We start from the raw sequence: 13,752 nt of genomic DNA, 5'->3' as shown, positions 1-13,752 counted from the left end.
TAACTGTCAGCCAGTTTTGGTTAATGGTTTTTGTAAATTCTTTAAATCAAAAATTATTCTCTTCGATGCAAATAATAGAGCATTGTAATAATTTCTGGTATGAATGCTGAATTCAATTGTATTGTGCTTTAAATAAAAATACATTTATTCTAATGTTGTCCATATGAAATAGTTTCTGGCTGTGCTTTAAGGTAAACATTTTGTTTCTGTGCATAGGTGTAGTATAATAATAACCTCTGTTTTACTAAAAACTGAAATTAACTCATTTTGACCACAGGACGACCTGTAAAGATGAGCGAGTTTGTGTTCATCTACACTGTTACTGTTGTATCATGCTTTCGAGACTGGCATAGGGATAAATTACTAGGTACCAATAATTTTTTATTTTTGATATTTTAAAAAATTTTGATTAAGTATTTGATTGTTATTATTTCAACTTTTGAATCCATTTGCTTTTTATCAATGCCATTGCAAAATCAGGCTTCATTTTCTTTATATCAGCTAACTAATGCTTTACTCTCTACCTTTTCAGTCGAACCCCATAAATATATATATTTCTCAGGGGCTTTTGGTCTCCCTCTCATGAATTCTGTTGCTTTGGCTGTAGTATTGAAACTCAAAGCAGGTAAATACACTAGAACTTTGAACTTTAAACAATGCAATTAAATTGTACAAAGCCTTTAGGAAATACTATATGGATTCCTGTGCTTTGATCTCTGTCACTTATTGCTCATTTACTCAGCTCTCTGCTCATAGTGATTTTTATGATGCGGTCATTTCAGACACAGGAAAACAGCCATTGGATCTACGGCTGATTGTCTTGATTTCTGCATCTGTCATCCACTTTAGCTGGTTTGTTCTACAGATGTCTGCATACTGTAAGTGTGTCTGTGTAATACAGAAAATGTTAACTGTTAGTAACCATTATTATACAGTAGTTATAAATATGCAAGTAGTCATTACTTATAACCTGGCAGCTATAATAAACTCTATACTGATGTCTTACTATTTTGTGATCCAACATGATTAATTGTATCTTTTTTAATTACAGGGTTGGCCAAAAAAGCAAAGTGAGTAGACATTTTACATAGTACATGTACAGGTCATTTTTTATATACAATGCTAGAAATGTAGAAGAAAATTCACACATCCATCTGTCGTAGTGAGCTGCCAGTTCGCTTAACCTCATGCTTTGGGAATGGGAGGAAGCCAGAGTATCTGGGGAAACATGGGGAGAGCATGTAAACTACACAGAGCCCAAGCCGGGGGGTGTGAGGTGCCAGTGTTACCCACTGAGTCACCACGTAAACTACACAGAGCCCAAGCCGGGAGGCGTGAGGTGCCAGTGTTACCCACTGAGTCACCACGTAAACTACACAGAGCCCAAGCCGGGGGGTGTGAGGTGCCAGTGTTACCCGCTGAGTCACCACGTAAACTACACAGAGCCCAAGCCGGGAGGTGTGAGGTGCCAGTGTTACCCGCTGAGTCACCACGTAAACTACACAGAGCCCAAGCCGGGAGGTGTGAGGTGCCAGTGTTACCCGCTGAGTCACCACGTAAACTACACAGAGCCCAAGCCGGGGGGCGTGAGGTGTCAGTGTTACCCACTGAGTCACCACGCAAACTACACAGAGCCCAAGCGGGGGGGCGTGAGGTGCCAGTGTCACCCACTGAGTCACCACGTAAACTACACAGAGCCCAAGCCGGGGGGTGTGAGGTGCCAGTGTTACCCACTGAGTCACCACGTAAACTACACAGAGCCCAAGCCGGGGGGTGTGAGGTGCCAGTGTTACCCACTGAGTCACCACGCAAACTACACAGAGCCCAAGCCGGGAGGTGTGAGGTGCCAGTGTTACCCACTGAGTCACCACGTAAACTACACAGAGCCCAAGCCGGGAGGCGTGAGGTGCCAGTGTTACCCACTGAGTCACCACGTAAACTACACAGAGCCCAAGCCGGGGGGTGTGAGGTGCCAGTGTTACCCGCTGAGTCACCACGTAAACTACACAGAGCCCAAGCCGGGAGGTGTGAGGTGCCAGTGTTACCCGCTGAGTCACCACGTAAACTACACAGAGCCCAAGCCGGGAGGCGTGAGGTGCCAGTGTTACCCGCTGAGTCACCACGTAAACTACACAGAGCCCAAGCCGGGGGGCGTGAGGTGTCAGTGTTACCCGCTGAGTCACCACGCAAACTACACAGAGCCCAAGCGGGGGGGCGTGAGGTGCCAGTGTCACCCACTGAGTCACCACGTAAACTACACAGAGCCCAAGCCGGGGGGTGTGAGGTGCCAGTGTTACCCACTGAGTCACCACGTAAACTACACAGAGCCCAAGCCGGGAGGCGTGAGGTGCCAGTGTTACCCATTGAGTCACCACGTAAACTACACAGAGCCCAAGCCGGGAGGTGTGAGGTGCCAGTGTTACCCACTGAGTCACCACGCAAACTACACAGAGCCCAAGCCGGGAGGTGTGAGGTGCCAGTGTTACCCACTGAGTCACTGGGGGGCAAAAAACAGTCACACTTTTTACAGCGTCTCTTCTTGTGTTAACATGCTACATTTTTGGCAGACTTACAGGGTGCCATACTATAGGGTTTTGTTTAATTGTAGTTGTGCAATATTAAACATAATGTAATGCTTTATTCCACTTTCACACACAAGCATAATCTACATTAAACATAATGATCATGGTTGGTATTTGATAGCAAATAAAAAATATTACAGTTGAGTGTAATGTTACAAAATAGTGTAACCATGTGTTAAACGTTAAAATGTTCAGTCAAGAGCAGTCTGGTTTTACACCTTAGAAATCTAATATTGACCGCATCCTGACACTGAACACAAGCCCAAATATTGACAGAAGCTGTTAGCAGCGAGGACCTCTGCATTCTTCCCAGTTGATTCTGGGGTTCACCAGGGGTGTGTTCTTGTTCCTACTCTGTTCAGTGCCTGTATGGACTGGGTGTTGGGCAGGGTTGTGGGGTCCAGCAGCTGTGGGGCGTCTATTGGCGAAGAAAGACTTACTGATCTTGATTTTGCCGACAATGCTGTGATCTTAGCGGAGTCAAAGGAGGCTCTGATTGGGGCTCTCGAGTGACTGAGTGAAGAGTCTGAGTGTCTGGGATTGCGGGTGTCATGGATAAAGAACAAGATCCAGGCTTTTAATGACTTCAGTAGTGTGTCTGTCTGCAGGGAGAATGTTGACCTTGTTGAGAGATTTACCTACCTCAGCAGCAACATTCATGTCTCTTTCTACGAAGTCAGCAGACGGATTGGAAGAGCATGGGGGGTCATGAAGTCGCTGGTTTGACTTTGTGTTGAATGAGAGGTTGATAGAGGAGTCCCGAATGAGGCACATTACCTGCATTGTGAGGGAGCGTCAGTTACGGCACTATGGCCATGTGGCGCATTTCCCTGAAGGTGATCCATCTTGCATTACTGAGGACCCGAGCGGCTGCACCAGGCTGAGGGGACACCTACGTGACACCTGTCTGAAGCAGATGGACGACCATTTCCGGAGTGTGGGACTAGACTATGTGTCTGCCTGGGGGGTCACCAGCCGGGATCCTGAGGAGTTTCGCCGTGTGGTGGGTGCGGCAACATGCTGCATCAATGCATGCTCCCCAACCTGACCTTAGCTCACCTCAGTCAGTACATTGCGGTTCAGCTCCATAATCCAACCTTGTATAGGAATCCTGTTACTTTTTATAGATCATGGAATTACCTAAATTTAAGGTGATATTGGACATAAATAAGATATACATAATAACGTTTTAAACAGACAAAGCTCTGTTGTAATACCTGTATTATCTTTCCTTAGAATAAAAGAAGAGATGAACTTGGTTGAGAGACACCATGACACTGAGCTGGACCAGGTAGGTGTCCAAGATACATCTGCCCCTCTGCTTGGTATCCTAAGACCTGTTTCTCTACATCATTTATCCCCCAAGTGAGCAAGGGTGGTGGTGGGCAGAAAAAAAAAAAAAAATTATCCCCCAAGTGGAAATTCTTGTTGCAGTAGCTATTTACATAAATGACAGGAACACACTCGGCATATGAGTAGACATAACACATTAAAATTACACACACACACACACACACACACACAGTATATTTACACAGTATGTATATACAGTACTGTGCAAAAGTCTTAGGCAGTCCAAAGAAAATGATGTTTAATTTATCCTCGTGTTGGTGTAAAACTATATTATTCCTGTCAAAGTGTGTCAGCTTAGCCATTTCAGAACCTCTGCTAAAATCACCCCAGTATTTGAAGCGACCGTCCAGTGCAGCCATGTATTTTTTGACTTGGCCACTAGCACACCTCATACAGCGAGTCAATCTGTCACTGACTTTTTAAACAAATTTATTTAATTATTTAATTGAGCTGTTGGTGAAATTTAACAAAATCATGGAATGGCTGAGGTGCCCCTGAGGAGAGGTTTGGGAACCAAAGCGGTGTTCATCTAGCCATCCAACTAGATATCAGTAACTTTTTAGAAAACAGAAGAAATTATTACTAGTTTTTATTGTTACTCTTAATTTGCACATGTTCTAATGTTAAATTATGTTTTTCGTTCTAAGCCAAAGTACACTTGCTACCCAGATAAACAGCTTTAAACATTTCTTTGGACTGCCTAAGACTTTTGCACAGTACTGTATATCTGAAAAAACTTCCAAACTGCCATGAACTATGACACTGTTTAATGGCATCCCTTGCCTCCTCAGTTCTCGCTCATGTTTATTCCAAATTTAACACAAATCTGTCACGGTTTGCACGGGGCACGGTCCGGGGAAGCAGAGGCAGGACTCAAGGAATCGGGGAAATACGGAGTTTAATTCAGGGCGATGACAAGCAGGACAGAGAACAGGCTATTACATTATTGACCGGATTGGGGAAACATACTCAAACATGGACTTAAATACATCAGACTAATTAACAACAACGAGAAACAGCTGGTAACACAGGGATTCCACACGAGGTATCAAGGGGGGCACACAGGAGGATCGGATGAGCAGGGCATGACACAAATCAGACTTTGCTTTTGATTGTTGATTCAGTTGAATTAAAGAATTAAACAAATGAAAATGACATAGACAAAAAAGATGGTACCCTTAATTTAATATTTTTTGGCATCACCTTTTGCAGCAGTCGCTGCCAACAAGTGATCTTTGTACTTCACAATGAGATGTCTGTATTTGCTAGCGGGTAGTTTGGCCCACTCCTCCTGAGCAAACTGCTCAAGCTGTCTCAGGTTTGACGGGTGGTGTCTCCACATAGATGTTCAATAGGATTATGATCTGGGCTCATAGAGGGCCATTTAAGAACAGTCCAATGTTTTTCTCAACCATTCTTGAGTTCTTTTAGCTGTATGTTTTGGGTCATTATCCTGTTGGTGGACCCATGACCTGCGATTGAGGCTGAGCTTTCTGACACTAGGCAGTATGTTTCGCTCCAGGATGCCTTGGTAGTCTTGCGAGTTCATTGTGCCCTGATATTGAGCTTTTCCAGTGACACAGAAACCAGAAAAAGCACAACTTTTGCATGAACGCTGTTTCGGTGACTGTAAAAAAACTGTCCCCCCTGGCCCCTCGACTGACCAGGAGAAGCCTGAACTGTTCCGCGAGCGGCTGTTGCTCCTGCAACACGCCAGCAGGTGCAAGCGGCACAAGCTGGCCATCAGAACAGTGTGGTCGTGTTCCAAGCCCCAGTGTCGCATCATGAGGAAGCTCCTGAACCACTTGCCCTACTGCAAGGCCGGCACATCCTGCCAGGGTGAGTGCAGGACCGCACTTCTGTTACACTATTCTGGGTGGATTCAGGTTAGAGGAGGATTAATTTACCTTTGGTCACGTATTCGCCTTTGCTCCAGTGCCAGGTTTGTCTCTGTCACCTAACAGTCTAAACCGCTTTTTCTGCCCCTGCAGTGAAGCACTGCGCTTCCTCCCATCAGAGCATCTCACACTGGGAGAACTGCACGCAGGATGACTGTCCCATTTGCCTGCCACTGAAGAACGAGGGCTACAGATGGCACTATAATGTAAGTCCCCCCCCGTCGTCAGCTGGGACCCAGGCCGGCCGGCTCTCTTCATCACTGATAGTTTGACAGGCCTGCCCATATCTAGGGTCCATTCATTTATGTAGGAATAACCCTAATGAGACTATGACAACCTTACCCCCTACCCCATCCTAACCATAACCATAAGTAACCAAACAAAATATAGGACCTTTGGGATGTTTAGTTTTTTCATTGCAGTTGAATTTTTTTTTTTTTTTAAAGTTTATTCAATTGAGTTTCCCCTGCGGGGGGGCAAAATATGATCCAGTGCTGAGCATGAAAGAAGAATTCCTTGCCACATCTGCCATGGGTTGTTATCTGTGAGGCAGCCTTCTATTGTCCTCTTATAGGCCTCGCTGGCTTCTTTGATTCCTCTCCTCAGCTTGGCTCTGACAGTGGTGTACAGTATATTGCCCTGTCACCAGACCTAAAGGTGGTGTTGCAGTTTTTGAGGAGTGCCTGTACTTCTTATGTCATCCAGGGTTTCTGATTTGAAAACTCATGGATCCTCTTTGTTGTTGTTAGTTCTTGTTGTTGTATTGATGGTCTTTGCAATTGGTTTGTACTCCTCCTGAGGGATGAGCATGCTGCTGTTTATTTATTATGGTAAGAAGGATGGTGACAGTCGTGCTAACATTTGTGTCTGGTGGAATATAGATAGCAGTCACAATTCCCACTGTGAGCTCTCATAGTGAACAGCATGGTCTGCATGTGATTGGCAGGACAAAAAGTCAAAAGAACAATGTCTGTCTATAACTCTACACGACTTGCTGGGTCCAGTTACAATCCATGGCATCTCTGGTGTTTTCACTATGTCTTTTCGTATGTTTTAAGTCAGCTGAAAGTGGTTTTTGATGTTTGATTTGTACAGCAATCCAATGTTGATTAGGTCATGGTGGCTACACACAAAGTGTGCATAACACAGCTAGACACACAAAAACAAGCAAACAAACAAACAAACACACAAAGCACCCGATTGGAGAGCAAAGAGGCTCTGCACCCATGCATGCTGCCATCTTTGTGTTCACATTGTCAAGGTCATTATATCAGACCTCTGTCAAAATCTCAAAGGAAGCTAATGTCTTACACCATCCATGCATCAATGTTGTGATGCACGGACAACCCCAGTCTAGAGTTGGGGCGTAACACTATTTTACAAGTTTTAGTGTTTGATGAGTACTTATGTAAGTAGAATTTATTTGGTAACCTTTAACCTTGCTGTAAACAAAAGTAAATACCATGTCATTGTCTCTGCTTTACTTGTTTGACTAAATCTGTTCATATGAAATTAACTTTTGAAGCAATCACATGACAACCTGGAGATGGAAGACGGAGCAAATCCTGCGGTCCTTGTATCATACAGAGAAGTAAGTAAAGGACTTCTAAAAAAGTGTGTTTTAAGGTGTATCAATATAAGGTAAATATATAAATAAAGGACATAGCACTTTATGGCCATTTCAATAAGATTAACACCTGTACATAAGAGCACATTAACTGAAAAATAAATATCACTTCATGGTGAATACATTACTTGTTTGACTAAATCTTTCAATACTAAATCCATCAACAGATGGTCTCAAGGATTTTTGCAAACCGCACAATAAAAAACACAGAGGTAAGTAAAGGACTCTCTATAATCCAGGGTTCCTATAACCCACCCTGTGCCCTTCCTTTATAAACAATGATAGCTGGCACTAAAATGTGTTTCACAAGGAAGCTGGCATTTTACTATCTGTCTCCATGCATAAGCATTGTGAATATTTAAGTAGTCTGAGTAGTCATTGTTGGGGAGCTGGAGGAAAGCGCCGTAGCTTTGACCCCCTCTCACCCTCACCTATGTGGAGGAAGCGCTGTCGCTTGCCACTCCACACATGCACTTCTGGGACTCAGGACTTAAAGAGACAGCACACTTCTTATCTTTTACTTGCGCAAGGGTGCCCACTCACTTAGATGCAACAGACAGTATCTGCGCCTCAGTTCAGTGTCACACCGGGCAGTCCCTTGGCTTCTTTATTTATACTTGGCGGGAGGGGCTTACATGGGGCGTAGTTTAAACTGTTAATACTGCTAGTACCTTTACAGACAAAGGTTTATCAGGAAACGCTATACAACCCAGGGTAGGCCTCCTTGGCCATGTTGACAAGCCTATCCCCCACCCAGAGTTATAGTTCCTGTTCTCTCATCCCTCGGCGTCTAGGGACCACTTTGTTCTGCCCTGTCACTAGACGCAGGGGCTGATACATATATATTACATAATGCTAACACACATACTTAATATGATAAAAGTAATACATTTTCCACTCTAACAGTCATACAGTATGAGTGTTATAAATCTTGGGTTGTTTGAGTCCTGTAAACTGTATTCACTTCATTGTCATTACATTGTGTTTGGAAAAAAAACTATCAACATTAAATAAATCAAATGATATCCACTTTTGCAGGGATCACATGACAATCAGGAGATGGTGGCATTATCACCTGCTGATCACAATGAACCAAAGACTGAGGAGGTAAATATGCACTAGGGGCAGTTATACATGTTTAAACAGAAGAATACTTTTTGATTTAATATGTTGATGTTAATTTTGGACTGAATTTAGGAAGGGAAACTGCAGTCTTTTTGTATAAGAAGAAATCATTAATATGTGAGATTTGAACTTGATTTTTTTTTTTTTTTTTTTTTTTTTTAATGTGTCCTGTCCGGCAGCTTTCGCAAGCAGAATAATGGTCTGAATGCACTGCTGTGTCAGACATATTTGCTTTACCATGAGGGGCTCTATAAACTCTGTATAGGCCCTTCATGTTGGTCAATTTCTTTTTATTCGTATATTTATTGTATTTTATTTAATACATGTAAAATATTCCAGTTGCCGTGCTGCCCGGAAGGGAGTGATAGATTAGGCAAATGAGTGAAGAAAAGGGGTAGGGAGAGAGATTAACCAGCTGGCTCATTAGGCACCCCAGCCCCCCACCACGGCATGGGATGGAGTGGACTCGGAGCAGTGCCAACGCCAAGAGCTAGCCCCCACCCCGAAGGGCAGCCCGCACTCAGTCACCCACTCATTCGACAACAAAAAAGTGGCAGACCAGCCCAGGCTCGAGACATGCCACCCCCCAAACAGCGCAGGCTGGCCCCCCAGACATGGACCGACCCACCCCCCCTGGCAGCGCCCCGGAGGGAGCACAGGCCACCCCTGCGCAGGAAGGTACCCACCGAGGAAACGGCCAGGCCCCGGGCACCAGAGCCCCAGACCCCCCCACCCAAGCCCGCACCGAAGAGGCCAACCACCCATCCCAGAGCCAGCCCCCGCCACCACCTGGCGCCCCAGACCCCACGCCCCATGACTGCCAGGCAGCACCCGCCCAAGCCCCCCCCCACCACCACCAGCCAGGGCAGACACCCAGACATCACAGGACGACAGCCACAGCCCCCCCAGCCCCAAGAAGCCACTAGCCGCCCACAGCCTGGGGGCCCAACCCCGCCACCCGCCAGAGGAGACGAGACCACAGCCGACCACCCCCCCTACGTAATGGAATTGGCCAGAATGGATCAGAGAGAATCCAATTTGCCCAATTGATTTTTTTGGAGGGAATCAGACATTCTCTCCAGACTTATGCGATCTAGAATTAAATTTCTATACTGAGTAACACATAAATAATTTTTTGATTTTTAGATCCTCACATATCCTTTGCCAGAACTTCTGAACTGGGGCGCAGTACCATATGGCATGCATGTAGTTCTCCACAAATTCACCTGAGCAGTGGGTGCATAGGTTTGAGTGGATAAGGCCCATTTGGAACATCCTTTGTCCTGTATAAATGTATATAGTTCTATGCAGAGTTTTGTATTGTATAAGCTGTAAGTTCGGGTTTTTAGTAATTTTGAAGGTGTTTAAACATATTTCTTTCCAAAAGTTTTGATCTGAATTGATGGATAGATCTTTCTCCAATTTTGAGATTGGAAGGGAAATTGAGTCATCCATTTTTGACAATAACTTATACATTTTTGACTAATTTGGGGCTAGAAAGATTTAAAAATACTAGCACCCATGGAGGTATTTCTAAGTTAAACTGATTAAGATTGAACCTAGCCTGAATAATGGACTTCAGTTGCTGGTACTCAAGAAATTTACTGTTGCTAATTCCGTATTTTGAGACTAGTTCGTCGAATGAAATAAATTTCCCATTTTTAATATCATGTTCAAGATTTCTAATCCCTTTATCATGCCATAAGGGAAAGTTCAATGTGGCAAATATCTGGATTGTTCCAAATGGGTGTTAGTTTGCAGGGAATAAGTGGAAACCTAGTCATTTTTAAAAATTCCCACCAGGCTATTAATGAGGTGTTAATACTAAGGCTCTTAAAACATTTATACCGCTTAATAGTAGGACTTATAAAAGGCAAATCAGACAATTTTACGTCTCTGCAGATTGCTTGATCTAAGTCCATCCATGGACTATCTACCGGGCTTGATTTGATCCAATTTGATATATACTGCAGTCTGTTGGCTAAGAAGTAGTGATAGAAACTTGGTAGTTCTAGACCACCATTACCTTTGGCTTTTTGCAGAGTTTTCAAGCTTATTCGTGATGGTTTGTTCTTCCATAAAAATGACGAGATGCTTGAGTCTAGTGATTTAAACCAAGCCATAGAGGGTTTATTAGGGATCATTGAGAACAAGTAATTGATTTTAGGCAGGACCATCATTTTAATGGTGGCAATTCTACCCATGAGTGATATAGGTAGAGATTTCCATCGCATGAGATCATCTTTTACCTTTTTTAATACTGGAATATGATTCATCTGTACTAGATCTGAGAGCCTGGTGGGAAAATTTATGCCTAAGTATCTAAGGTTACCTGACTGTAAAGGAGTAGTAGTTGTGTTTTGGAAACTACAATTCAAAGGCAAAACTGTTGATTTGCTCCAGTTGACGGAGTAGTCTGATATAGATGAGAACTTATCTTTAAGTGATATTGTCTTCAGAAGAGAGGTTGGTGAATTCCTAAGAAAAAGTAATATGTCATCTGCATAAAGGCTTATCTTATGGTCTGTTTTTTCTGTTTGAATTCCTTTAGTATCTACATTTTGTCTAATTGCTGCTGCTAGTGGCTCAATGAAGATAACAAAAAGCGAGGGAGAGAGCGGGCAGCCCTGCCTGGTGCCCCTCTGCAAACGGAAGCTTTGGGAAATGAATTCGTTTGTCCTAACACATGCATTTGGGGAGCAGTATAGTGTTTTAATCCAGCTTATGAAGGATGACCCAAATCCAAATTTGTGTAGAACTGCAAATAGAAATTTCCAGTTGACTCTGTCAAATGCTTTCTCCGCATCTAGAGAGATAACTGTGGTTTCTGATTTGTTAATGGAGCAGTAGTCTATAACATTTATTAATCTACGTGTATTATTGGCTGCGTGTCTACCCTTGATAAAACCTGTTTGGTCGGGATGTATAAGGAATGGCGTGACTTTTTCTAATCTTTTGGTAAGAACTTTGCAAATTATTTTAAGATCTACGTTTATCAATGAGATTGGGCGATAGCTGGATATTAGTGTTGGGTCTTTACCAGGCTTTAGAAGCAGGCTAATGTTGGCAGAGTTCACGTTTGAAGATAGCGTGTGATCGTTCTGAATTTGAGTAACCATTCTGATAAAAACTTGATTTTTATTCCAGAGGGCTATAAATTGTATCCTGAGTTTTAGATAAAATACCCAATCTGTACATCCTTCAGTCTGCACTGGTATTTCCTGACTTTTGAGTGTCGCAAACATTCCTTTGTCGTAATACAGATTCACCTTCTGCTGTTCACAGGTTACAGGGAAAGAAGCACCGATATCTGAAGAATCCTAGTCAGTTTGCTGTTTTTACATTGTTTACAGTTTCAAGCCAGTCACTCTGTTGGATGCCAATCTCTCTGTTGGATAGCCAAGCTGATCAGATAATTGGTCACCAGATTATCCATGATCTGCTACAATTCATTTTATTTAATTTGAGAGACTTTGCTAGGTAGCAGACAAAATTTCCTTGCACAAATTATCATGGAAAAGTGTCTACAGACACATTCTGGGAAAGATGAAGTAATTCAGGACAATCTGGGAGCAGGCTCTTGTTAATATTTATATGTGATTATCTCACCTCTGTTACATTTTTTAAAAATATGTACATTATAATCATCTGTAACTATTCTGAATAAATCCTCACTGTTTTTTTTTGTCTATGCTGTTATGCTCTTTCTGACACGATGTTTTTTGGGTCTTATGAACTATAAATTGATACATCTAAAGAAATTTATGCCGTTTGCTGTTAGATTAAGATATTTGGTGCTGCCACACTGAGTATATTTGTATGATTGTCAGCTCTTGAGCTGACTGTCTTCCCTGTTATTGGTCTGATGTTACCCCACGCTAACCGGGGGTACACTACCCAGAAGCTCCCATTCAGTTGCATGGTTCCAACTATGTCATTTGCTAACACTATGCTTTTGGTAAACGTACCCCAGCTCAACTGAAACCATGGTTTCCTTACTGATGGCTTCTATTGTATGTACATGAGTTAGCCACGTATGTTTTATGTCTTTGTTTTCAGGACATTCTAGGATATTCAGATATATTATAATTTGATGTTTACATGCTAACACAGTCTTGATATCATATTTTTTATGAGGACAAACTACTAAAATTGTCACGCCCAGCTCCGTCCGATCCTTGTGTGCGCCACGCCCCCTCATTACCTCGTGTCAATTCCTGCTTGTGATCACCTGTGTCCTGTTATTTCTGGCTTTTCTTGTGTATTTAGTCTGCGTCTGTGTCAGTATCCCTAGATCCGTCATTAATGTTAGTAACTGTGTTGTCCTGCCCGTCTGGAATAAACCCATCACCGTTGATCTTCGCTTGCCTGCGTGATCATTTCCCCGTGTCCTGCCTGCTTGTCGGACCGCGATCGTAACAAAAATCTACTTGCTAGTTTGAAATATGAATTTTGCCGGGTGCAATATCCAAAAAATATAACAAAAACAACAAATGAACTTTATGGGGGATCATTATTCAGTTAAGATCATTAATTAAAATAATATAATTTTATTCCAATTAACCAATTAAGTAAAGCAGTTCCATTATCTGCTCAGGATCAGGATGGGTTTTAGGTGCCATAAGATCTATTTAGAGTGTTTCTTTTCTTTTTTCTTTTCTTTTGCACTGTCCTTGTCCCTTATTCCCCTCACTGGCCAGTGGCATGATTATCTGCAATGTGACACTGGGTGAATGAAAGGCCCATGATATTGAACCTTCCCAAACCTTTGTAAACTATGTTTGTCTTCTTTCTGCTAAGAGTGTACTCCTAATGTTATAGCCTCCTGACCTAGACTACACTGGGAAGGACCATTATGTTGTATCTTTAGTCAGTCACCTGAGGATAAAGTCACCTGTGAAGAACACAGGCTTCTTCAAATCCTCTTGTTTCTTCAAAATGTAACTTGGTATAATGTGAAGTTGTTACATAGAACTTTACAGCATTTTATATCTGCCTCAGAATATCTGCTTAGCATAAAGGTCTGTATACTTCATTTGAGGAGATACTGCTTAACAAGACAGATCATCTGACTTACCTTTGCACTACCAACATTCTAAATAAATCCTCACTCTTCACAGTCTTCAGCTCCATTGTTTATTGTAAAACATTTGTAATTAAGATGGAC

At 42.8% G+C, this 13,752-nt stretch overlaps 1 protein-coding gene across 1 annotated transcript in view; it reads left to right on the top strand.

Moving 5' to 3' along the window:
- LOC111834527 (uncharacterized) overlaps window positions 1-12,930 on the top strand; it is a 42,084-nt gene extending 29,154 nt beyond the window's left edge. Inside the window, exons 15-25 of the mRNA XM_072718441.1 lie at window positions 278-367; window positions 533-625; window positions 783-878; window positions 1,052-1,070; window positions 3,819-3,873; window positions 5,603-5,774; window positions 5,927-6,039; window positions 7,359-7,424; window positions 7,628-7,672; window positions 8,499-8,567; window positions 11,871-12,930. Coding sequence (XP_072574542.1) covers window positions 278-367; window positions 533-625; window positions 783-878; window positions 1,052-1,070; window positions 3,819-3,873; window positions 5,603-5,774; window positions 5,927-6,039; window positions 7,359-7,424; window positions 7,628-7,672; window positions 8,499-8,567; window positions 11,871-11,909 — 857 coding nt within the window. The 3' untranslated portion in view covers window positions 11,910-12,930. The remainder of the gene's footprint in view (window positions 1-277; window positions 368-532; window positions 626-782; window positions 879-1,051; window positions 1,071-3,818; window positions 3,874-5,602; window positions 5,775-5,926; window positions 6,040-7,358; window positions 7,425-7,627; window positions 7,673-8,498; window positions 8,568-11,870) is intronic.
- Window positions 12,931-13,752: the final 822 nt, after the last annotated feature.

Source organism: Paramormyrops kingsleyae, chromosome 12 (assembly GCF_048594095.1).
Source record: "Paramormyrops kingsleyae isolate MSU_618 chromosome 12, PKINGS_0.4, whole genome shotgun sequence".
Classification (NCBI taxonomy): Eukaryota; Metazoa; Chordata; class Actinopteri; order Osteoglossiformes; family Mormyridae; genus Paramormyrops; species Paramormyrops kingsleyae.
Note: the sequence above shows the minus strand (reverse complement) of the source record. Positions and strands in the feature narration are given on the sequence as shown.